The 27,381-nt window shown below is 38.7% G+C and overlaps 1 protein-coding gene across 1 annotated transcript in view; it reads left to right on the top strand.

Annotated features, from left to right (window-relative positions):
* Positions 1-8,999, top strand: part of dnah6 (dynein, axonemal, heavy chain 6) — a 402,938-nt gene extending 393,939 nt beyond the window's left edge. Inside the window, exons 76-78 of the mRNA XM_063047640.1 lie at positions 4,948-5,099; positions 7,049-7,271; positions 8,633-8,999. Coding sequence (XP_062903710.1) covers positions 4,948-5,099; positions 7,049-7,271; positions 8,633-8,736 — 479 coding nt within the window. The 3' untranslated portion in view covers positions 8,737-8,999. The remainder of the gene's footprint in view (positions 1-4,947; positions 5,100-7,048; positions 7,272-8,632) is intronic.
* Positions 9,000-27,381: the final 18,382 nt, after the last annotated feature.

Genomic DNA, 27,381 nt, shown 5'->3' on the forward strand with positions numbered 1-27,381 from the left:
TTTATATGGGAAAAATTTTTGAGCGTTCCCAGACCCAGAAAATAACCTACCAAATCATTACAAATAATACATAAAACCTAAAATAACATGAACATGTAGTAAAAGCAGGAATGATATGATAAATACACAGCCTATATAAAGTAGAAATAATGTATGTACGGTGTAGTTTCACTTATCAAAATTGGGAAGACAGTGAGCCAAAGTCAATTTGGAGAAAAAAAATCGGCACGTACATGCATGCGCACACAACTGCCCACACAAGGCTTCATGGTCACGGTAGTCTTTCTCAGGGTAAACACACGTATAAAGCGGGCAGCTTTTTTTTTGTAAAAGCAAAAATCCTCTTTGGTTAGTGAAAACAGGTACTAATGTAAGTCTTTCGTAACAGCGAGCTGTTGTAAAGCAAACATTCAAAAAACGGGGGCCACTTGTATTCAATTTTTAATGCACTTGCCACAGATGGTTCTTCCGATTCTAATTACATTCTAGGCCATTAGTTCTAATGAACCTTTTGGCATTAATTCTGATTAAACAATCATTTCAAAAAGATTTTTCTAACATTTCCAATTCAGAGATAACAATTGCTTTGCCAATTTATATATAACTTGTGCTTATGAGAGCATGAAATGCAATACTTAGCCAGACGTTTTGACTTAAAACGATCTGCATGTTTTCTTTCTGAATTTGTTCATGCTAAAAAAAAATCTGAACAGCAGTTCATTTACAAGAGATTCACTTCAATCTACATGATAATTAGGAAGCTTGTGACATCAGTGTTTATTGATGTCACTTTCTGAGTTTGCATACTTAGATACACTTTGTGCAGAAGCATTCAATAATTATATATGAAGGATGATGTGCAGAATGTGTGGTACATGCTGCCTTTCGCTAACTTCCCTTCATTGAGGAAGAGATTTTTGGCCCTTCTCCCACTGAGTCAGGTTTAGTGGGGAGGGCTATCTGTGGGCAGCCTGGGTTACAGCAGGACCCTGAAGGAAAAGAAGCGGGGCCCTGGACACAGGACAGGGGGCTCCGAGTTGCAGTGGGGCATGAGTGAGAGATTGAGAGAGGATTTGGCAAACAGTCACGAGGTATCCCCAGTAGTGTCCGAGCCTGAAGGGTTTAGGTGAGGGGGTACGGAGATCTCGGAGGATTAGGAAACTCCCAGATAGGTTGGCCTATGTAGCGCTCGTGGAACAGGGCGTAAGGTCTACTGTTTGGGGAGCAATGTGACTGTTTGTACCTGGATTGGGTTTTTGTGTCTGCAGGAATGGTTGGCGAGTTATTTAGAAGTCATAAGGCCATGCCTAAAATTGGTGGGGGGAGAGTGTAAGGGGTTTCTTTTTTTATGTTACTGCTAAGGCTAATAAAAATGGCTTCCTTGTCATGTTAGAATAAAATAGCTTCTTTGTTATGTTAACTGCTGAGAAAGTGCTTCTCTCTCACAGCTTGTTTGGGTTATAATTACTGATAAGAGAATTGTATTCATTTGCTAACCAATTGGGATAGATGTTATTCTTCCTTGTGTTACTATATGCTATTTTTTGCACGGGCTTTGAGGCAGAAGGCACGATGGGGACAGAGAGAGGAGACGTGATGCTGTAAGATGGGCAGTGGAACGGACCCCGAGCGGTAGTCCGAGGCCCAGGGTCTTCGACAGGGAGAGGAGATGAAGAGAGGCTCATGTGGAGCTTCTGCTTGACCACCGTGGTTAGTCCCAGGTGGCGGGTCGAGGAGGTCAGAGGGGATTGAATGGTGGAAAGAAGACTCCGTTAATTGAGCTCCAATTGTTGTGCATGAAGTGTTTGAACTTTGATAAGTTTGGCACCTTTTACTTTCCTTTTATATTTTATCTCTATTAATTATGTAGTTCCAGTAAGATCTATAAAGTGTAATAATTTAATCGCATATGGTGTTTTATCTGTTATTTGGCGGGGTGGGGTACATCACACAGTATCCACACAAACTTGATTACCCAGTTTGGCGGGGCTGAAGGCTGCTACCCCGGACGAAAGTGAGCTGAGCGAGCCTGAGGCTTACTAGGGGGCTACATATAATATTAATGAAAATATATCTAAAATGCATTGCAAACCTTATTAGTTAAAAAGTAAATTAGTACTGGCCGGAGGTAATTTGGTCTAATGAATCTATACCTCCTGTGTGCCAGAGATGGTCTGAACAGTTCTGTAGAGTGGGATTGGTGACTGGTATTAGTGACTCATTTATCTGTATTAAACTTTATTTGACAATTGTATAGTCGACAAGCTTATTAACGTCCTCCTCTGACTTTAATGCAATCTTATCTTTGGGGGTAAAAGTAGCTGTTTTATGCGAGGCACCATCATCAGTGTCTCTCTTCTTCAAGTAGTGAGGCCCGCTGTCACTGCCCTATTCCTTTTCTCCTCATTCTGTCAACTCTTAATAAAACTATCATGAAGCAATAAGTTTTAGTGTATGCCTTGTTCCTGACCTCCAAAAGAATCTTGGATTTAAACACCAGAATCTCATTTTCCTGGTTCTGCCCTTTTAATTCCTTCCCAACACCATCTCCACCATCTTGTTTTGTAATGTCAGAACTTTGTTCTCATCAAAGTTCAATACAGGTCCTCCCCTGGTTACAACAGGGTTCTGTTCCTGGGGAATGCTGGTGATCTGAACAGTTTACAAGTCAGGAATGTTGCTGAACTGAGTTTCTACATGACTGAAGATGCCGGCAGTCCTATAACAGCTGGCACCTTTCTCCCTAATGCTCATTCATATGGACGGACTATGCATAAATCAAGCATTTCTAATCTGGTCAAAAACTGTTCTGCAATTTTTGTTTTATTATAGCATTATCGATAGAGAATCTTTGACCAAAGTGTCAATTTTTTATTCTTCTCACTAGATACTGCTTGACTTGTCCCAGCATTTTGTGTGTGTTGCTTATAATAGCTTTTCTGCTTTTCATTGTTACTCCTGTGAAAGTAAATTCCAGTGTTTGGTTTGCATTTTTTAGTTACCCTTTTAACCTGCATCACCAAACAATGTTGGAAATATTCACCACACTTTTTTAGAATGTCAGTTTACTTCTCCCAAGATCCCATTGTTGCTATTATTACTGCTCCTTTTTTGAGCTCTTTACAAATATTAATTATTTTAGACCATAAGACGCAGGATTAGAATTAGGCCATCTGGCGCATCGAGTCTGCTCCACCACTCAATCATGGCTGATCCTTTTTTTTCTCCTCCTCAACCCCAGTTCCCAGCCTTCTCCCCGTAACCTTTGATGCCATGTCCAATCAAGAACCTATCAATCTCTGCCTTAAATACACCCAATGACCTGGCCTCCACAGCTGCATGTGGCAATAAATTCCACAAATTCACCACCCTTTGGCTAAAGAAATTCCTCCACATCTGTTTTGAAAGGATGCCCCTCTATCTTGAGGTTGAGCCCTCTTGTCCTAGACTCTCCCACCATGGGAAACATCCTTTCCACATCTACTCTGTCTAGAACTTTCAACATTCAAAAGGTTTCAATGAGATCACCCCTCATCCTTCTGAATTCCAGCGAGTACAGACCTGGAGCCATCAAACGTTCTTTGTATGATAACCCTTTCATTCCTGGAATCATCCTTGTGAACCTCCACTAGACCTTCTCCAATGCCAGCATATCTTTTCTAAGATGAAGGGCCCAAAACTGTTCACAATACTCAAGTCCTCACCAGTGTCTTATAAAGCCTCAGCATCACATATTTTCCTTCTAAAAATATAATGCATCATTGTCTTCTGTGTTAAATTTGTTTGTCAATTATATGTTCTGAAATTTTTGTTTTAAATGTCTTGTAATTTGTTCTGGTCTACCATACTAAAAGTTTCCACTGCAAAGTAATTAAAATACCTCTGTATCAACTTTCATCATTTTAGAGTATTGCTCTCTAATCATCTTCCCTATTCTACTTTCCCATAGGCTATCGACTGCCAGTATTGAGATGGGAAAATCTTTCTTCAGCAAATGTTTTTTCTCTTTCACGAGCCCTTGCCCTTTTGGTGTGATGTGAAAAAATATATTTTACAACTGGAGACCTTTAAAGTAAAACAGAGTCTGAGAGAAGTTTCTCTCTCACCTCCTATAATGAACCATCTGAAGCTCTCTGATTCTCATGGTGACTCGGTAGACTATCAGTTTGTGCAGTTGCTTTACAGTGCCAGTGATCACTGATTGGGGTTTGATTCCTGCCGCTATCTGTAAGGCATTTGTACATTCTTCCCGTAGCCAGGTGAGATTCTTCCAGGTGCCTTGGTTTCCTCCACATTCCAAAGACATACTGTTAGGGTTAGTGAACTGTGGGCATACTATGTTGGCGTCAGAAGTGTGGCAACACTTTCAGGCACCCCCAGCACAATCCTTGGACTGTGTTGATTGTTGTCAGAGAACAATGCATTTCACTGCATGTTTTGATGTTTTCATATACATGTAACAAATAAAGCTAATCTTTATTTTTACATCTTTAGACTTTCAGGCATTTCATTGGGAATAAATCAAATGTCAGCAAATTATTGAGTGCAATAACAGGGTATATCAGAATTTCAGGATGTGGAAATTCAATTTCTTCCATAAGAATAAAATATATTGGCATCATTAAATAGGGTGACAGGAAAAATAAAATCCCTTTCAAAATGATGGTAGCCATAACATTTCATGGACAAGTCATAACTACAGGAACTCTACTGCTATTCCTGGCAGTAATTAAACCAAAATAAAACAGAACCCTTGTGTTTCATCATTCTCCTCATGCCTCACAAATACTTCTTTCACTCATACAAATTAAGTCTCTACGTCCATCAGAGAACTGTAACAAGTGCTCTAATCTTCTAAGATCTTCAAATCTTCAAAGAAGTGTTGGTCTTAGCAAATTCCATCCCCCACCCTCAACCCTGTACAAATTTACCTTTCTTCTGTTTCAGGCACACTTCAGAACCACGCCAGGAAATACAACCTACCGATTGATGGACTTAGCTTTCGTTACAACATCCTTCCTGCCTACCGAGATGCAATAGAAGTTGCTGAAGCTGTCAGAGCTTTGAAATATGGAGACACTCTCTCAATGGATGACTTGGTAATTTCAAAATTTCATTTGAAAAAGGTTACAATATTGTAATTTTCATTTGATAATATTTATTTACCTTTTGGGACCTGGCATTTGGTGCCCATTCATAATTATATATCTGAGAAGGTCGTGGTGAGACCCCTCCTTGAACCATTGCAGACTTACTGGTGAAGGTGCTCCCTCAAAACTATTGGGAAGGGTGCTCCAGGACCTTGATCAGGTAAAAATGGAAGAACAACATTATATTTTCAAATCAGGATGGTGTGTCATTTGGTCCATTCGTATGCTGTGCTGTTCTGTATTCTACAGAGAAGAAAATCAAGTTGTGCACCTGGATATTCATAATCTCTTGGGACGCTCTCATGATGACTCTTCTCAATGTTTTCTCTAAATTACTTTTGCATGAAGGAATCCAACTTCAGCTCATTATCTGATTTTCTGTCGTCTGTGGATAATAAATATTTGCTTATAAGCACACCCCGCAGCAAAAGTATTTTTGCAAAATTCTATATATTGGAAGGTCTTAAAAATTTTTTCAGATGTCTTTGTTTTTGGAACATATATCTGTAGCCTTATTCCTGACATGAAGACACATTTGCTTCTCAACTTAAAAAAAAGGGTTTAAAAGTAGAAGGAAGGATTAATTAAATAATAAACATAATGATATATCAGGGGAAAAGAGGATGGTAATGGAATATGTAAAAATAACAAATGTAGGTCTAAAGAAGGGGCGAATGTGAGTGGTAGAATTATTAGCAGTAGATGAAATCATCAGTAATATGTTCAATGGTAAATTCAAAGTTAATTTATTATCAACGTATGTACATCAACAAATACTACCCTGAGATTCATTTTCTTGCAGCCATTCACAGTAGAACAAAATACAGTAGTTAATCAAAAAGACATGAACAAAATAAAGACTGACAAGCAAAACTAATGTGCGAAAGAAGACAAACTATACAAATACAAAAATGAAGCAAAAATAAATAAATAAATAGATAGATAGATAGATAGATAGATAGATAGGGAAAAAACGATACTGAGAGCATGAGCTGTACAGTCCTTGAAAGTGAGCCACTCCTCTGCCTCCCGTGACCACTTTGTTGTCCTTACCTCCGGTACCTTTTTAGCCTCTGCCTGTATGCAGGTAGGAGGAGGACAGCCAAAAGATCAGATTTCCTGAAATGTGGTCTGAAATTGTCAAATTCACTGCTGAGTGTAGAAGTGTCAATTTGAAAAAGGGCATTTAGCTTCAATAGAACAGCATTGGAGATTTGGCAGAGAAGTGTCTGACCTGTTGAAAAACAGAGAATTAAAATCATTAGTGGCAGGATGATGGACTGACTGACATTTGCAAACTGAAGAGAAGCATTCTGCAGTCTGATCTACATTAAGTTTCTCAAGTATACTATTATGTTATCTTGGTTTCTTATGCTTAAATTACATTGTTTGTAGTATTTTCTTTTTGGTATTGTTATCTTTTGGAATTTTATTGTACTTTAACATTGTATTAATGTTTATATGGCTTACCTTTTTTGTATACTTACTCAATAAAAAGATTTAAAAAGAAAGAAAGAAAGTTTCTCAAAAGGAAGAAAGCTGCATTGTACAGTTAGGTTGAACAACATGCAGCTCACTATTTCAGTTGGGAACATGAATCGTAGGAAGGAAGGAAGTATAATGGCAGGTATTGCATCTCCTGTGGTTGCAAAGGAAGGTGCTATGTGAAGGGAAATGGATATGCAAATATTTGACAAGTGGGTGTCAGAGGTGGACTGCTAAAAGGACTAAAGAGGGAATAAATTTATTGATTGGCAAATGGTCCACAGGAAAGGTTTCCCCAGATCTATAAATATAATTTGTAAAATAAGTACAAATCAGTTAAATATGTATAATGATATATTTAATTATATTCATTCTGGTATCTACTCTACATCTATGATTTCTCTTTCCACAAGTTGCCTTCCCCTAAAGATGGAGTTCTAGTTCATGGAATGTACATGGATGCTTTTCGTTGGGATGATAAACAAATGGTGATAGAAGATTCCTTACCTAAAGTGATGCATTCTGTTTTGCCGGTTTTACACTTTGAGCCTTCACAGAATTATGAACCAAGTCCATCGCTGTATCAGGCACCACTCTACAAGACAGCTGCCAGAGCAGGAACTCTTTCAACAACAGGTAATCTCCTCCTGTTCCTGCAAATAGAATCTAGTATCAGTTGATGTTTCAAACCTAACTCCAAGGTCACCTCCAAGACACATTCAAACCCAATCCAATGGTTTTCCGGAGGAATTTATTTTGAGAGAATCTCAATTACTATTTGTCTTCTGGTAGAGGGGAGAAGTCAGTAGGGTGGAGTTAGTCGAGTGACCAAGCAGTTAATAGCAGGTTAAGAATTTCTGACTGTACTGTTAAGGAGACAGATGATACGGTAGCTTTGTTACAGCCAACACTGGCAAAAAGCAGCAAGCAAGTACTGACTATTGGATGTTGTTCCTCTTTACTTCCTTACCCCATCAACTACACTCATTATATGCCATTGAGAAGAAAAAATGAATGACAGGAACAGCTGAGATTGAATTGGATCACTGTGGGTTCTTCTCAAATTCACATTTACTTGCTTCATCCAGCGGCTGGTGCATTTGAGAGATATCTCATTGCAATTCCCACCCAATGTACTACCAGCTTTTAATTCATTAGCTGGTCAGCCCAAGTAGCTTAATCAATTTTAATACTTTATGATCACATTTCTTTGGAATAACTTTTAATCCAATGCTTAGGAAACTAGAGGGACTTGTGGATTAGTATTTGGGTAAGATGCATTGCAGATGTGGGATAAAAGAGAAAGGCAGAGTGATTGAAAGTCTGCCTTTTCCTCTACTAGGATCCTTATTTTTCTGGATTGTTCATGGCTTCCCTAGTCTGCTATTTTGTTTGAATTAGCAAATAATAACCTCTGTTAATTCGTTATATATTTTATCCTCATATCGCAGGGATTAATGCTTTAGCGACTTGCAGTATTATCACTTCTCTCACTTAATCATCATCAGGCCAATGTTTCCCACTTCTTTTTCTCCTTCTGACCTTTAGGTCTTCTAATCTGTTTAACCATATACATCAACCAAGTCTGATTGAAGGTTATTAGCCTGGCCAGCCCCAGTGACTTACCCCTCTTGAGTATTTCCATAGCCATCTACTTTTCTTTGAAATAGTTGATGATAAAATTCTTCAAGCACCAATCCAAACATACTTTCATCACAGATTTGATGAGTGTTTGCAGTACTATCTTTTTTTTTTAGATTTTTGAGCATCTTCAGCAATTGCTTCAAATGATTGAGTTTTCACACCCTTCTCCATAAATAATTTCAAAGTTATAGTCCAATAGCAGTTGATAGCTTGAAACGGTATTCAACAAGCCTGTCTTGTTGATTGCGCCTGACATTCTTGAAATCAGTGGAAAAAATGCAGTGTCATATTTTAGGATTTTGGTGATTGATAATCATCATAAGAAAGGATACATTCTTCTTCTCTGATTGCAGGTCATTCTACAAACTTTGTTGTAACTGTGCTATTGCCATCAAAAAAAGACAGCGACTATTGGATTTCAAAAGGATCTGCATTACTTTGTCAGCTGAGTGACTAAATCTTTGACATTTGTGCAAACTAGAGCATATATTTAAGTATTTATTTCCATGGAAATAAGTTTGGAAAATGTTATAATCTGATAGGATAAAGTCTTCCACTGAGATTTCAACCGCATGAGAATTTGGATAGATCTTAAATGACTTTCAGCTCTTATTTTACACTTAAGCTTTTACTTTGTGCGTAGTGGAGTTTTCATATTTTAATTTTTTGTTATATCATAGTACCCATGTATTTAAGGACCAACCTGTCTAAATTTTTCAATTACATTGAGATGAAGACAAGTCATGTTTCTTGATATGTATTTTGATGCTTAGAAGTATTGAGTAAAATATTGAGAAACTCTGTAGAGAAATTTCAATATATTTCTTTTAATCAAATAAATTTGATATTCTGAAGCAATTTGTTAAGTATATAACTATTTGAAATTGATAGCAACACACAAAGTGCTAAAGGAACTCAGCCAGTCAGGCAGCATCCATGGAGGGAAATAGACAGTTCCTGTTTCAGGTCAAGACCCTTCCTCATAACTAGCTCCTCATGATACTTCCCTTCTGGGGAGCTGTTGGATTATTGCTAAGATTTTCCCAATTTGCAAGCTATCTCGTATGGTTTTTAATCAGTCTCTGCAGATTGTAACTTGTAAGCTCAGTTATCATAGTATTTCTAAAGACTCTTCACTCATCTTCCTGCTATTATTCATAAATAATATGAACAATAAATCTGAACAATTGGGATATCAGAAACAAAAATCAATCTTTAATGTATAGCTTCCAGAAACAAATTGAGTGTAATTGAGGCAACACTCAGTACAAATGGAAACCAACGTCAAACTATCATTTTCAAGCCACTTTAGTGCATTATGACCCCATAGCAAGTCACTATGACCCCATTACCAGTGTATTGTAAAGGAGCAGTTCTTGAACCCATACAGCATGATCACAGCTGGAAATTTAATATTTCTCATGCTAGACAATGAGAAAATATCCTTAGAACATGATAGCATTTTCTGGACATAAGTGCTGAGTATCTATTTAGGATGTTGAGTAGAGAACTCAAAAACTCATACAGTTTTTGTGTTTCTAGTGTTGTGAAATTCTGTGATTCTAACCTTCTCCTAGATTAGTTCTGACTTTTCTCATTTTAAGCATATTCACAGTATTAGCAAGACCAACATTTATTCACTTTTTCTACGCAAACATGAGGAAATCTGCAGATGCTGGAAATTCAAGCAACACACATCAAAGTTGCTGGTGAACTTTGATGTGTGTTGCTTAAATTTTTCTAATTGACTTTGAGAAAGCTGAAGGTTGTGAATTGACTCAATATTACATTACTGCTCATATTTTATATTCATTTGGAAGAAGCAATTTGGTCCTTTGAGTCTTTGAGAACAGTAAGAACAGTCCTAGAAATCCTTATTTATTTTCTCTGTAAGATTTTCTTTCTCTCATGGCCATCAACTCTTCTTTCACTCTCCTGTCACTCACCTATATTGGTGTAATGGGATGGGTTAATCAGACCCAAATTATTCAAATGTCCAGGAGATGTGGTAGTAAGTGTACAAGCACAACAAAGTAACTGAACCTTAATTTATTATCATAAAATAGAAAGCACAAATAAACCACACAAAATGTAACACAATGATTTCAGGGCTCATGATTCTTAGTCACCACTCGATTGTCATAATTGTCAGGGCAACTCCGAATTTCAACACACTCGTGAATCCCAGACACCGGTCACAATTTCTGGTTCTTAGTTGAAGTCCAATGAACCAGAGAAGGTACCCCAATATATACGAGTTCCACAAGCATAGACAGACAAACAGAGACTGACAAACTCTGTTCTTACATTAATTATATCTGGATTCTTTCATTCAAGCAAAATATGTGTTCATTAACACAGTGTTCCCTATACCCTTATAGATCAATCAGAGACTTTAACACTTTGATGGTCATTCCTAATCCATCAGTCCACCAATGTTTTGGACAGAACATTCCTTTGATTTATAAAGAACATTAATATTACATACAAGTGATAAGCCCAAATGCAAAAAAGGATCTGTCAAGCCAATTTGACAGACACTAAGAGAGCATCCATCAACCAAGTCAAGTCAAGTCAAGTCACTTTTTATTGTCACTTCGACCATAACTGTTGGTACAGTACACAGTAAAAACAAGGCAATGTTTTTCAAGACCATGGTGCTACATGAACAATACAAAAACTACACTGAACTAAGTAAAAAACAACACAAAACTACACTAGACTACAGACCTACCCAGAACTGCATAAAGTGCACAAAACGGTGCAGGCATTACAATAATTAATAAACAAGACAATATGCACAGTAGAGGGCAGTAGGTTTATAATTATAAATAAATAGAGGTGTCAGTCCAGGCTCTGGGTATTGAGGAGTCTGATGACTTTGGGGAAGAAACTGTTACATAGTCTGGTCGTGAGAGCCCGAATACTTTGGTCCCTTTTGCCAGATCTCAAAGAGACCAACAGATGTTTAGTCATTCTCAGACATTCTCATGCTAATGGTGCCTGAGACTAAGAAAGAATCCAGCTGCTATCAACAAACATTAGACATTAACAAACTTGGTGTTTACCTTGTACAAAATCTCTACATGCTGCGAGCTCATAAAAAGTTAAATTGTCATTTGAATTGTTTAGACATTCATTCAATGTTTTACAAAATTTAATACAATACAGTTGGAATTAATTAGCAGAAGACAGTTGAACTAGCAAACATATGTCTTTGTTAAGTGGGAGAAAACTGAAATTTACAAGATATGCTGATGAGTTCTATTTGGTAAGTCTTCTGAAGATTGTATTCCTATGCATTTGCTGACCACCTGCTGGTAGTAACAGTAATAAATTTTGGAGGTGCTGTTCGAATAGCCCTTACAAATAACAGGTGTGTATTTGCTAGATAGTACACAGTGTACTACAATGACAAGTTTAGTATCATGGATAGGGTACTTATCAACTGGGCGACTTTCTCTGAGCAAGTGTTGAGCTTCTTGCCTGTTGTTGTTAGAGCTCTACTATTGCAGCAGATGGAGAAACAATGGAAGGTCATTAATAAATTTGCTAAAGGAGTTGGACTCAAAACCTGAAGAACTCCTGGAGCAATATACTTGGGCTGGCATGACTGCAATTCAACAACCATAATCATCTTTCAATGTGCACAGAATGACTACAGCCATTGGGCACTTTATTTTCCCTTGAAGGCCATTGACTTCAGTTTAACCAGAGTTCCTTAGTGTCATATTTAATCGATGTTGTTCCAATGCCAAGGGCAATCACTCTCCCTTCATCTCTTGAATTCATCTCCTTGGTCTATTATTTTTTTGTGAAGAAAGATGAAATAAGGCCCAGCAGATCTAGAAAAAAAAACAGATTGAGCATATGTGAGCAGATCACTGGGGAGTAAATCTCACCAAGTCATGCAGTTGACAGCACCTTCTATCTCTGGGGTGTAAATTAACTGGATTTGATTGAGTGGGCAATTGGAATGGGCTGGGTTGATCAGACCCAAACAATCTGAGTGTCCAAGAGATATGGTAATAAACATACAAGCACAACAAAGTAAAACTTAATTTATTATCATAAAATAGAAAGCACAAATTAACCACACAAAATACTACATAGCAAGTCACAAAGAATTCAAGTCTCATGATTCTTAGTCACAACTTGATTGCTGCTGTTGTTGGGAGAACTCCGAATTCCGCCCCACTCGTGAAACCACCTTGGGTCCTAGGCACCAATTGCAATTTCCAGTCTAGGTGAAGTCCAAATCACCCAGGGAATGGTATCCCAATAAGTATAAGTTCCAATTGTCATAGAGAGACACACAGAGACCAACAAACTTCTTTGATCTGTTGTTCTCATGCCATTAACTCAGCCTGGTTTCTTTCATTCAAACACTACAATGTTTCATTAACACAATGTTGATCAAACCCTTTTAAATTAATTAGACATTTTAATGGTCTTCATTCCTTATCCATCAGTCCACCATTGTTCTGGACATAACATTTCTTGGACTTACAGAAGGGCATTAATCTTACATATAAATGATAAGCCTGAATGGAAAAAAATCTTCAAGCCGATCTGACAGACACTATAAAAGAATCCATCAACCTAGTTCTCAAAGTGACCAACAGACATTCAGTCATTAATAGACATTCTCATGTTAGTGGCACCTGAAACTAAGGAAGAATCCAGCTGCTATCAATAAACATGAGAAATTAACAGACCTAGAATGTTTACCATGTTCAGACACTCTGCATGCTGCGATCTTTGAAAACCTATTTGAATTGTTCAGACATTCATTCTATGATTTACAAAATTTAATACATAACATATTTGAGGAAATTTCTTCATTGTTACATTAATGTCTGTGTTTTGAATGGCGAGAACTGCATGGCTAGAGGCACAATTAGAATTGAAGTGCACAGAAATGCAAGTATGCATCCAGTAATTTTATTCATTATAATACAATATTCATTATATTACAATAGGTTGAAGTCTGACTTTTGTGGAGACCTGAAGAGGAAGTGAAAAATTCGGTTTTGGCTGAAGGAGATTGCAATACTTCAGCCTTGACTTCTGCACACAGATTGGAGATTGGGTTATTATTAGAATATCCTTCTTCCTTAGCTGTTTAGTTGTCTACCATTGCTTGCACCTCAAAATGGTAAGATTGAAGAGCGTTGAGCTGTTCTGGAGGTGTTGTGGTCACTTAAGACTGCAACACATGATGCTACGTAATCTTGCATTACAGCTTCACAAGGGTGGCATCTCACCTTTGGACTTGCCTCATACAGCTCCCAACATGCCGCTCCATACCAATTATTGAATCCAGATTGAAATGTAGAGTGAAGCATATGCTAAGCAACGATGCTACAGATTGTGGTGCAATACAACTATGCTGCTGATGATGACACACACGCACACACAAAATGAAGAATTCCCAGTTTTAGTTGCCCGATCTGTTCTGAATCTATCCTCTTTAGCACAATTTTAGTGTCATGAAACACGATGGAGACTGTCTTTCAAGTTTGTGAATTGGCCACTCCTATAATATTGTCATGGACAGATGTGTAGATGGATAGATTTGGACAAATGAAGTCAGTTTGGTAAACATCTCTGTTGGTTCATTCTACCCATGTTACAGACCCAGTCTTGCAGCTTTATTCCTCAGGAAATGGCCAGCTGAGCCAAAAGTGAGTTTCAACCAAGACATATTTGGTGATGGGCATTTCCTCACCCAGAGGACATTTTGTGCCATTATTACTCCTGATGCTTTTTCTTTTTCTAATGTTATCCAAAAGGAAAGAAAACTGATTCCATTACATGTAGGAAGTGTAACCAATGGGAGATTTTCTGGGAAATTTTTGACCTGATGCACGAGACTTCATATGTTCTCAATCAATACTGACAGCTCCCAGAATTAGCCAGTGAAATTGACTAGAGAAGTGTTTTTGATTCTCACTATCTTACTTATTTGTGCAGATATGTTGGCTATCTTTGATGTGGCCTCTGTTATCTGTCAAAGCACCAGGAGATACACTGGAGATCAACAGTTCAGTGCGCTTAAGCAGCAACAGAAGCAATTATAATCACATATGATATTCACCAACCATGAAACATACATTTCTGTTGAGACATCATTCTGGAACCCAGTTAGATGTGCATTTTACTCAACTGAGTATAATTCGACCAGGAGCATGACATTTTAATGTACCACTTCACATTTCTTCATTTCAGAGGAAATTGGCATCCCGGATAATTGTTGCCCAAGTTGAATATTTCATAGAAAATCTGATACGATATATATTTTTTTATTCTGATGTACTGTTAATGGACAAAAATAATTGGAGATTTCACATGCTGGTATCTCATTGCTATTTCTCAATGCAATATTAAGTTGGTTAGTAGCTCTTGTCAACACTTTCATTAGTTTTGTTGGACTGTCACTTCAGCTTGTGGCATATTTCAGCTCACTGAAATGAACCGTCTAAAAATTATACAAGAAGGAGAATAACAAATCTAGGAATGAGATTCCTTGCTATATGTCATATTGCACTAGCCATGTTTCAGTCTCAATTCTTCTGGCAAATGTTAATTACACACATCAATATCTCTTTAATCGGATGATGTTCAGGCTGCTTCATGTTAAGCATGAACATACATCATTCGATGTCATTTTGCAACTTTAAGGAGTTGTCTGGCACCAAAAGGATAGGTGCTATCATACTGATTATGTTTTTGTATGAGTCTTTACCAGCTTACATTGAATAAAAATGATTTTTGTTCACTAAAGTTCAGAGCTAGAGTACTAGGTAAAATATAACTGGAGACATTTATTTTATGCAAATAACTGTTAATGAGAGCATGATTCCTGTAGAAATCAATATCTAATTTGCAGTTAACTCAATTCAATTTAAATTCAAATTGTCCAGGATCCACTATTATTGTTATTATATTTTCAATATATATTCTACTGATCAATATTTGTTCAGCTTTATGCAATGGAATGTAGCTTCAGTCAATTTTAGTTTAAGTGGCTTCCTTCTGGACAGATTACCTCACGCTGAGCAGCTTGATATTATCCATTTACACAAATAGTTGAATTCACTTCAGGTCCATTAATGTGAGCTGGGTTCAATCTTTTGGTATTTGCATGCATCTTCACTTACAGACATAGCAGCCTGATAGAATGGGGTAAATGGACTGGCCTTCAGCATCTACTCAAACACGGGCAAACAAGACTGAAAGAATGAGCATTTAAAATGAAGTAGTCATCTGAATCACTTTCACTTTGCAATAAGAATGGACATTTGGATACTTTTCTATGGTTCATTTAAAGTAATAAAAGCTACAGAAATGTCAACAGGTAGCATATACCTGGAATGTAAGTAAAATGCAGGGTATGGATCTGATAGAATGTTCTAAAATTTGTAAAGTAAGTATAAGAAATATTGTTGATATCTTTACAGTAAGATTCAGATTTATTAATCACGTACATTGAAACATCGAAACATACAGTGAAATGTGTTATTTGCGTTATCAACCAATACACCAAATGATTTGCTGGGCAACAGCCCACAAGGGTGCCACACATTCCAGTGCCAACATAGTATGACCACAATGTTCAGCAGAACAACACAAGGAGAAACAACAACAAAGCAAGACAACAATAGCAAAACCAGCCCCTTTCTCACCATCCCACCCAGCCACCCACTCACACACAGATAGGCTTTCACCCCAGGTCAGACTACCTCTGGGCTTCAAATCCTTGGCCCCATCTCTTAGACTCACCGTTAACTTCAGACTTCACACCAGAACTCGCTGAAGATGACCTTGATCTTCAGGCCTTGACTTTCAAACTCACACAGACCTCCAACTCCAGTGACCTGCGTTTCACCGACCCTTGTGACTCCTGCCCATACTCAGCACTCAGTGCACCTCCAATCCAGGACCGGGACTCGCTGACCTGTAGTTTGCTGATCTCCTTAGTGCCTGCTGTCGTGACCTTTGGGATCGCTGATATTCAGTCTGAAGTGCTCTGACCCAGACTCAAACTCCTGCCCAGACTCTTCATTTACTCCTCTGCCCCACCCTCTACTCACCCTCATTCCTGTCCCTAAATCTCATGGTAATCCCTGACACCTAACTTACCATGCTGTCCCCAAAATTATCACTACAAACTTGAAGTCTGAGCCATAACATCAATGGACATCGCAGCTCTGTGCAATCTTAGCTGGGTTATTGTTTTAGTATTATTCTTCTATCAATCTGCTGCAGCAAAACTAGATGAACTCTTTGTGTCATTCCATTGCTCTTCCTAGGTATTACTATCTGCAAAATAGCTTTTCTCCTGCCACAGTTTTTGCAGTTCAAAATAATTTATTTAATGTGAAATATTTGAGATATCTTTGAGATATAAAGAGCACCGAGTAAATGGCAGAGTCTTCTGATCTGAAAAAGGACAAGTGGAGGAAACTAATGCTAAAACAAAAGAAAAGGCAAGAAGGATAGTGATGTAAGTGTACTTTAGTCACTTTCGTGCAAGATTATTACACTCCTATTGTGATCAAAGTTGGGATTCTTTTGATGCACTCCCTGATTTTCAGATCTACTGACAGATCAGTTAGGAACAGCATGCAAGTGCATAGAGTTATCTCAGATCTGAAAATAATGAACTGGAGGTGAACAGAATAATTAGAATTGAAATTGAATTTTCATGTTAAGCCATTGATATGACTTGATATGACTTGAGGTGAGTGGTGATAAAGTGTTTTAGAAATTACCTAACTGGATATTTCTTACTGATGATGGTTTTGTGGAAGCAAACTTCTTTCTATCATAGTTGTACCAATCATTTTGGGTAGAGCTATTTGGTAAGAGATGAGATATTTCCTTTGAGGTAACTGTGGACCTTTAGAGGTAGGGCACAGTAACTAGCCCTTCCATCCTTGTGAGCCTGCACTGCCCAATTACACCCAAGTGACCAGTTAAGCTACTAACCCATATGTCTTTGAAATATGAGAGGAAACCAGCACAGGCAGCCTTAAGCATCTGGGGGCCCATTTCAAGAGTTAATATGGGGCCCTACCTTTGCTTTCCAAAGAAAAAGAAAGAAAAAAAGCGAATATTCAATTTGGTTTGCATCAATAATGGTATAATTTGGGATTTAAATGTTGATGCATTATATGCACTTTCAGCATAATGGACAGACAGCTCAACATAATCCAAACAATTCCCTTAGTTAAAAACTGAAACAGTGACATTTTTTGGTTTGGAGTGAGAAGCCTCACTCTTTTCAGCAACTAGTCTGCATTGAATGGCACGATGTGTTAGGTATCAGCTGACATAAGAACAGCGTAAACAATTTCCCTCTAATTAAATTAATAACAAAAGCAATGTCATATTTAACGAAAAATCACACTTTATTTATTCAATGAACAGTGTTTGAAAGTTAACTACTGGAAGTTTACAACAAACTGCGTCGCGTGCTCTTTCAGCACCACGGACAGCTCACGTAAGGCTTGGAGAGCGAACAGAAGGAGAGTGAGAGAGAGAGACCGCCCGCAAGCGGTAGAGAGAAATTACGATTTGTGGAAACGCCACCTAATCGCCTATACCAACTTTGAGTGAAATACATGGTTTATTTTATTATCTTAATTATAAACTTTATTTCTGCTAAAAATGTGTTAAAAGACTTACCACTAGAACTTCACCACCCTCCTGCGCTTGAGTGCTGAGAATGCTTTAATGAGCGCATCTTTGTCCAGCGATCTTGTTATTTCATGCTCAATTGATATCTGAGCAAGAGCTGACAGGTGCTTCTGGAGCATGGTTGTCCTCAGATGCGTTTTGGTGAGCTTTAGCCTCGAAAAACTACTCTCTCCACTCGCTACAGTCACAGACACTGTCAGCATGAGTCTTAGAGCAATGGTGAGGTTAGGATACAGTTCAAAGTTGCTGGTGAACGCAGCAGGCCAGGCAGCAACTCTGGGAAGAGGTACATTCGACGTTTCAGGCCGAGACCCTTCGTCAGGACTAATTGAAGGAAGAGTTAGTAAGAGATTTGAAATTTGGAGGGGGGAGGGGGAGATCAAAAATGATAGGAGAAGACAGGAGGGGGAGGGATGGAGCCAAGAGCTGGACAGGTGACAGGCAAAAGGGATACGAGAGGATCATGGGACAGGAGGTCCGGGGAGAAAGACAAGGGGGGGGGAACCCAGAGAATGGGCAAGGGGTATAGTCAGAGGGACAGAGGGAGAAAAAGGAGAGTGAGAGAAAGAATGTACCTCTTCCTAGAGATGCTGCCTGGCCTGCTGCGTTCACCAGCAACTTTGATGTGTGTTGCTTGAATTTCCAGGATCTGCAGAATTCATGCTGTTTAGGATACAGTTCAACCAGATTGTTGCTGTAAATGTAGCTCAGAACCTGCAGGCCAGTGATTTCTTTTGCAGGCACGGCACTGACAGCAGTGGACACCTCGCACAAAAGGTCCTCAGCATCCACATCACCAAGTGTCCTCTCCATGTTTACACAGCTGTTTTTCAGTGTGCGACATTGGGTGGCTTTTTCATTTCCTCTCTTCCATAAATGAAGCCAAACAGACTGTAAAATGACTCCATCAGCTTGAAGCGCTCACTAATGCCTGTGATGGCAGAGTCCATTCGTGGAAGGAAAACTTCTCTCTTGTATCGTTCCTCGGGTGCCACTGTTAGGGAAGGATCTGCACTTTGGGACTCGCACTGGAACTGGTGTTTTGGTTTTCTGATTTGTGCAGAAGGAAAGACCATTGGCATCCCTATCTCTTCAGCTATGTCTCTGACATCTGTTTGGGCGGATGAAAGGCCGTTCTCTCTGTATTCCTTGAGGAATTTCAGAACCTATTCCACCTCGCGCTGTAGCACATCGATTCCCACTTGTGGGCTCCGGAGCAGCTTGCTGACACGATTCACCTCATGTAATACGTTGTACCAGATGATAACAGTCAGCAGGAATTTCCATGACATGATCTCCTGTTCTAGGCCTCTGGCTGCAGATGTGGTTTCACTGTCACCTTTCTGTGTGGCATGTTCAATCAGTGACAGGAGCGCATTGTCAACATCGGGAAGCTGGTAGCACAGGACTTTCACACTTTCCACACGGCACTCCCATCGCGTGTTGGATACGGCCTTGAGGGTCATCTGTGACCCATTCTCCTTGAAAAGCTCCCATCTCTGTGTCGATGAGCTGAATAGTGTGTATAGACATTGCAGCACCCCAAAGAAGCTCACAGACTCCACCGTTGATTTTGCAGCATCGTTAATGACCAAGTTTAGGCTGTGGCTGGCGCATGGCATGAACAGTGCTTTTTTGTTAATATCTAGCACCCTCTTCTGCATCACGCTATTTTTCCCCCGCATATTGCTCCCGTTATCATATGCCTGCCCCCTGCATTTTGAGATATCTAATCCTAACTTCTCCATATGCGATAAGAAAACGTCAGTTACACCTGCACCTGTGGTGTCAAGCACTGGTAGGAAACCGACAAAATGCTCACTAACAGTAGCTCCGACATTTACTTGGCATGTGACAATGCGCAGTGTCACAGAGAGCTGCTCTATGTGTGCAGCGTCAGTGGTGCAGTCCATTATCACCGAGTAGTAACGTGATTGTTTTACTCTCTCTGTTATCGCTTCCAGTGTCTTGTCTCCAGTGAGTGTGATTAACTCATTTTGTATGGTTTTCCCCATGTAGTGGTCAGCAATCTCTTTTTCCTCTGCTCGTCTGACATGTTCGCTCATCACTGGGTTGAATTTGGCAAGCAGCTCCACCAGACCAAGGAAGTTCCCATTATTTGGTTCATGCAGGATGGAATTGTGGCCATGGAAAGCAAGGTTTCATTCTGCAAGGTGACAGACTATGGCAATGAACCTCTTCATGACATCATTCCAGTGTTTTTTTTCCAGCATTTGCATTTCTTGGTATGTGCTGTCAACAACACTGTGCGTTCATAAGCGTGTTTCCAGCTCGCGCCAGCTATCCATGTTGGCATGGTGTGCATTTGACTGCTCATGATCCTGGAGTATGAGAGTGAGTCGCTCCCACACTCTGAAACCTCAGCAAGTGAGACTGTGATTTCACTTGCCAAGTAGGGTACAGCAGAAACAGAAGATTGAATCAGATGATTCTGAGTACACTAACCATGACCTACAAATGGTTTCTCCTCTTTTCATCTTCATAAGGTATCTGTCCTTGGTAAAACGATGGCGTGGTTGGCTCCATGGGAAGTTAATGTCCTCTAACTGAATGGGACCTCTCCTAACAATGTCGATCCGTTGGTCACTGGTAATATGCGTTGGCCAACGTGCCAGATCAGTCTCTGTGAATGTTAGTGGGGCTTTTTCTCTGTCTGGTGTGCTGGTGGCGGCATCTCTCTCCCCTGTCTCAGTTGTAGGACTGTCATCATGCTGTGGTGCTTGTTCATCAAACAGAGTTTGGTCATCATTATCACCATCTGTTTGAGTAGAATTGTTCTTCTCATTTTCATTTCTCTGATTATCAACATCTCCTGTACCGCTTACACTGTCACTTGGCACTGCAGCCCCATGCTGTGATGATGGTGCAGCAGCAACTGCAGTTGGCGGGCCTTTTACAGATGCTGGACCAAAGAAAGTTGTAACTTTTGGGAGACTATTTAGACGTTTTGCTTTGTTGTCTAATATTTTCCGTTTTTCAGCACCACTAGGATATGAGCCTTTCATTTTCCTCTCATTGAAAAGTAGCCTTCTTTGCTAGGAGCAATGTTTACAAGTGAAGTAAATATTTTAATGTATTTTCTCAGATATCAGTCAGCAAGTGCCCACTGGTGGTTTGGCTGGCAATAGCAGAAGAATATTGTGGCGTCAGGGAGCTGTGCATTAAATTTTTGCATGTCAGTCGGGGGCTCCTGGGAGGGCGGGGCCTGTTTCAGTTGAAACGTGTGAAACATCGCTAAGGCCGCCTATGGAAACCAGAATATTTGGAGAAACTCACACTCATGGGGAGAACGTGCAAACTCTTTAAAGACAGTGATGGGAATTGGACTCGGGTCTCTGCACTATAATAGCGTTACATTAACCACTATGCTACCACGCCACCCTTAGATACCTTTGCTAAGTTGCTAGTCTTCTGCTTTTCAGCACTATTATTACACAGCTGAAAAAAGTTATAGTTCTGCCACCTAAATCCAGGCACCTCCCTTTTGCCACACCACTTGCAATCGGTTATGTTTTGTGAAAAGAGTAAGAACAACTAACTTCTTTTTCTCTGCCTTCATATCCCAACATCTTTTTCTCCCCTTCCAATTTGTTGATCCTTTTCATCTAATCTTGTTTCCTCTCACCCTGCAGCATGCATTTACATCCATTACTGAGAATACCATTAAGAAACAAATAACAGGAAAATTATCTAGAGATCTCCAGTAGGATAGCAATACATACAGATGTAGCAGCCTCTTGGAGCTATCCAACGATGTCTTTTTCTTTGTTAAATGTGTTTTTTTTATGATTGCAAGACTGTACTGGAATCCAAGAACTTTGGGTATAGCAGGTGTACTGCATTGGTGAGCTGCTCATTGATTGGAGTAGCCAGCTAGCATATTGGTGGAGAAGATGGATTGGATTTGGAGGAGCTGTCTACTACTTAAAGGCATCAGAGCTGGTGCATGAAGGTGGTGTGCAGTATAACCATGGGTGATTGCCTTGGGTGGTTCTCTTGTGATTACAAGACCCAGTTGGACATTGATAATGTAAGATGCTGCAAGCCTGTTCTCCTTGTTTCGTGGTGAGTCAGGTGATGTGGGAGCTGCATAGCCTGGGTTGTAGCGTGGACCAGGTCTCAAGCCATAGTCGTGCCTTCTGCTGCAGTCCAGGTGAGGAGATGCCAGTGTCAGTGCAGCTTTGCTCAGCTGATGGCTGGCCTCTCCCATCGTTGCTGCCCTCCAGAAGGAATGATGGGCTGGATTGTGAGTGTCTGCACACTGCTGGAAGTTTGTACCATCAATATGCCGGACATGTCACTTGGGGTATTGGACTACGTATGTGTTTTATTTGCATGACTATGTTTTTGTTTGCTTGCTATTTAGAATGTACTGTGTAGGTTTTGCAGCTTGGCCCTGGATATACATTCTGCTGTATCTATGTATGGTTGAATGATAGTTAAACTTGATTTGATTGATTTTAGAGCATGTTTACTGCCAAAGACTCTTTGGAATGAATTGTCTATTTCTGTGCTGTCATTTGATATAGCTTCTCTGCTGAAGGATTTATATCAATTTCTATTTTTATAGAACTTGCAACTTGTAACAAGAGATTACAGCTCTTAACTGCTTAATATAGTAAATACAACTATCGTTATACTGTTGTGTCAACCTTTCTTGTGTTACTGATGATCCCAGACTACATTTTCATTTGCACATAGAATGCCTGTGTCTAAATAAGAGGCAGAGCACATGCATTGAAATGATCAATGACAGTTCTTGCTCAGCTTGATTGACTCACACTAACTCCATGCACTGTGCTTCGCCTCCAAAAGCCATGAAATTCCACTCCACAGGAGACCCAAAGAGTAAAATAGGCCTCATACATATTGTGCAGACCAAGGCCATTTTTCTAGAAGTGTAGCATTACCAGTTTAACAGAAGATATTACCTGGGCTATAATTTGAGGGAGCATTTCAAAGAAGTTGGTGGGGTTGGCAATGAGGCCTGTAGGGTGCAAATTAAGGGCAAGATATAAGAAAGATCTAGCCTGAGTGGCAATAAATGGACAGGAATACAGTTGAGCAGAGTGATATTGCATTTTCTGATTTAATCACAAGGTTCATTTTGTAGGAATTTAAATTATTTCAAAATATTTAAGGACTTCCGGTAGCGCTCATGGAGTGAAGTCGCGTTCTTGACTCGCTCCATTACCTCTGAGTTTTTTTTCTCTATGGTCAGCTATACTTTAATTAACTATTAAGGCATCAACTCTTACAATACTTTGAATTAAACTGAATTCTCCGACAACTGGATGATACTTAGATCTGCTATGTCTAAGAACGGGAAAAACGGCAAGGATGGTAAACCTCCGGTTAAACCGAAAGCTACGGATCTCCCCCCGACTGAATCACCGGTGACTTTGAAGGCTATATCGGAGTTAATTCAGAGGGAAATTTCAACCTCTGTTAGGGAGATGATTCGTACGGAAATTGCAGACTCTGTTAAAGACCTGATTCATACGGAAATCTCAACTAATCTCCAGAAAATTGCCGATTCAATTGATAAGATGCAAACATTTATTGCGGAACATCAGTCGGCTATAACTGATCTTCAAAAATCCGCACAACAAAGTGAGCTTAAGATGGGGAAAATCGAGGAAACAATTAATGTAATGAAGAAGAAACTTGACTTTCTGACTTTTAAAAACTCTGACTTGGAATCTAGAATGCGACGGCAGAATTTACGAATGATTGGGGTGCGGGAAGCTGTAGAATCTAACAACCCCATGAAGTATTTTTCTCAACTTTTAAAAGATGCATTCCCTACTGTATTTCCTGACCAACTACCGCTACTGGATCGTGTTCACAGAATCCCATCATACTCGTCTAGGTCAGATAGACCTAGGCATGTTATCTTACGTTTTCATTACTTTCAAGACAAGGAGAGACTGTTTCGATTTGCTCGATCTAAGGGTTTCATCGATTTTTCGGATCTTAGGTTCCGATTCGTGGAAGATTTCAGTAAACCAATCTGGGACCAACGGGTTCGCTACAGATCTGTGATGTCGGAATTCTATAAGATGGATTTAAGACCAGCGTTGCTGTACCCTGCACGTCTAAGGATTCGTATGTCAGATGGAGTCCTTCGTTTTTTTGATTCTCCATCGGATGCCCAGAGTTATCTGGATCAACTTTCATCTTCAACATCTTAATTGCTATTTTTTTTAATTATCTCCGTTGATCAGAGGCTGTGAATTGGTTGGTTTTAACTTTTTCGTGCCCTATTTGGGCAGAAAAGTTTATTTTTGATTTCTTAATATGGTTGCTAAACTTTCTTTTTAACTGTGTCATTTCTTTCTTTTCCCAGGGGATTCTGGGTGGTTACTTCCTTTTTCTCATCTTACGTATTTCCTGTGTGGCCTTAAATTTTGTAGTTTTTTAAAAAATTTTATTCTGTTTTGCTTTTTATAACCACTTTATGTTAATAATCTTATTTTTTCTTGTTGCTGTGTTTACTCATGAGTTTGGGGTTTATTGTGGTTTTTTTTTAATATATATTTTCTGGCTTTTGTTCTGTTGTGTGTGTATTTTAATTGAGCTACCTTTATTTTACTTTTTTACTGTTTTACAATTAGCTGATCTTTTTCATATTTATACCTTTTTTTTTAGGGAGCGTATACCGGAAGTCATGGGGGTAGTTTTAGCGCTTGCTTCTTTCGGGCGGGTCTGCTTTAGATTTTGCCTTGCGGTCTTGGGGTGGGGGGTGGTGGGAGGGGCTTCACGTTTTAGTTTGTTTCTCTTTGGGCTATATACATTATTGAAGTACTGGTTGCGTCCTTTTTCCCGGTATCTCTTGTATGTTCTGTCTCCTCTCCGGGTTTGTGGGTCGCGCCTATCGTCAATCCTCCTTGTTGTGAGTTGACTTTAGGATTTATGGAGTCTATTATTAATTTTGTCTCCTGGAATACTAACGGTCTTAATGATCCTATTAAAAGGAAAAAAGTTTTTAAAGTGTTCCGGAGACTTAAAGCACAAATTTTATTTTTACAAGAGACCCATGTACGGAGGGGGGACAGACTACGTTTTTTCAAATTCTGGAAGGGACAACAATTCCATTCGAACTCCAATGCTAAGATTCGAGGCGTCTCTATTTTTATTGATTCCTCAGTTACTTTTATACAACAGGATATTATTTCTGATCTGAATGGTAGATTTTTATTGGTTAGTGGTTTACTATTTAATAAAAAAGTAGTTTTGGTTAATGTTTATGCTCCTAATATGGACTGTCCGGAATTTTATAAATCATTGTTTAATCAGTTTCCGAATTTGAACGAGTTTTCATTGATCTGGGGCGGAGATCTTAATACCTGTTTGTCTCCAGCTTTGGACCGTTCGGCTCCTTTACGGACTTTACCTAATAAATCTGCAAATTTGATTAATTTTTTCCTTTCTGATTCTGGGTCGACGGACATTTGGCGTTTTCTGCATTCTCAGGAAAAAGATTTTTCCTTCTTTTCACATGTTCATCATTCCTATTCAAGAATTGATTATTTTTTTTATTGATTCCCGTCTTATTCCTTCAGTGATTAAATGTGATTATGATTCTATAACCATTTTGGATCATGCTCCACTTAAGCTTTCTATTAAAATTATGGCCAATATACCAAATAATAGACAATGGCGTTTTAATTCGCTGTTGCTTCAGGACTCGGACTTTGTTAATTTTATGAATGAACAGATTGAGCTTTTTTTTACAATTAACCATACAGAAGATATTTCGGTTAACACTCTTTGGGACACTTTTAAAGCCTATATTCGGGGTCAGATTATTTCGTATTCTGCTGCTTTGAGGAAGAAACAGAAGCAGGAGGAGATGGCAATTGTGGACAAGATTAAAGAAATTGATAAGAAATATGTTATGGCTCCTTCTGAGGAGTTATACAAACAAAGAACTGAACTTCAAATGGAACACAGTTTACTACTCTCGTCCTCGATTGTAAACCAATTAAAGAAAACAAGAAGTGACTTTTATGTTCACAGTGACAAAATTGGCAAGCTGCTGGCTAATCAATTGAAATCTAATTATGTTAAATCTCAAATCAATCAGATTGATAACCAAAATGATCGATTGATACTGGATCATGTGGGGATTAATCAAACCTTTTGTGATTTTTATTCTTCTTTATATCAATCAGAGTCTCCTCGAGATTCTAAATATATGAATGATTTTTTAGATAAGTTAGACTTCCCTCAGATTTCACAGGATATGTCTTCTTTATTAGATACTTCCATTACAATGGATGAGATTAAGAATGTTATTTTTTTCTATGAATCTGGGGAAAGCTCCTGGCCCGGATGGGTTTACCGTTGAATTTTATAAATGTTTTGCTTCTTTATTGATTCCTTGGCTCTGTAGGGTTTTTGAGGCTTCTCTGAAACTTGGTAAACTTCCTGAATCTTTTAATAGAGCATCAATTTCTCTAATACTAAAGAAGGATAAAGACCCTGCTCAATGTGCATCTTATAGACCAATATCTTTATTAATGTTGATTCTAAAGTTTTTTCTAAGTTATTAGCAAATAGACTAGAAAAAGTACTTCCTTCTATTATTTCGGAAGACCAAACGGGTTTTATTAAAGGTCGTTACTCTTTTTATAATATTCGTACATTGTTAAATATCGTTTATACTCCCTCACAAAATGTTCCTGAGTGTGTTATTTCTTTAGATGCCGAGAAAGCTTTTGATAGAGTAGAATGGCCTTATTTATTTAAGGTGCTTGAAATGTTTAATTTTAGCTTGAAATTTATATCCTGGATTAAACTGTTATATCATTCCCCTGTAGCCTCGGTTCGTACTAACTCTTTAAACTCACCTTTTTTTCCTCTCTTTCGTGGTACTCGACAAGGCTGTCCTCTTAGTCCCCTATTATTTGATATTGCATTAGAACCTCTTGCAATTGCTATTCGAGAATCTTCAAATATTACTGGGATAACTCGGGGATTAAAGTCCCATAAATTATCACTCTATGCTGATGATTTACTTTTATATATTTCTAATCCTGAGAAATCCATTCCTGCTGTTTTAGAGTTATTAGCACAATTTGGTTTTTTCTCAGGTTATAAATTAAATCTTAGTAAGAGTGAACTTTTTCCGATTAATAAACATCTTCCCTTATATTATAAATTTCCATTTAAATTGATTAATAATTATTTTTCATATCTTGGGATTAAAATTACTTGTAAATACAAAGATTTATTTAAGACTAACTTTTTACCATTAATAGACCATATTACTCAACTTTCATCTAAATGGTTTCCCTTATACTTAACTTTGATTGGTCGTATTAATGCAGTTAAGATGTTTTTTTTGCCAAAATTTTTATATGTGTTTCAG

This window comes from Mobula hypostoma, chromosome 5 (genome assembly GCF_963921235.1).
Source record: "Mobula hypostoma chromosome 5, sMobHyp1.1, whole genome shotgun sequence".
Lineage (NCBI taxonomy): Eukaryota > Metazoa > Chordata > Chondrichthyes > Myliobatiformes > Myliobatidae > Mobula > Mobula hypostoma.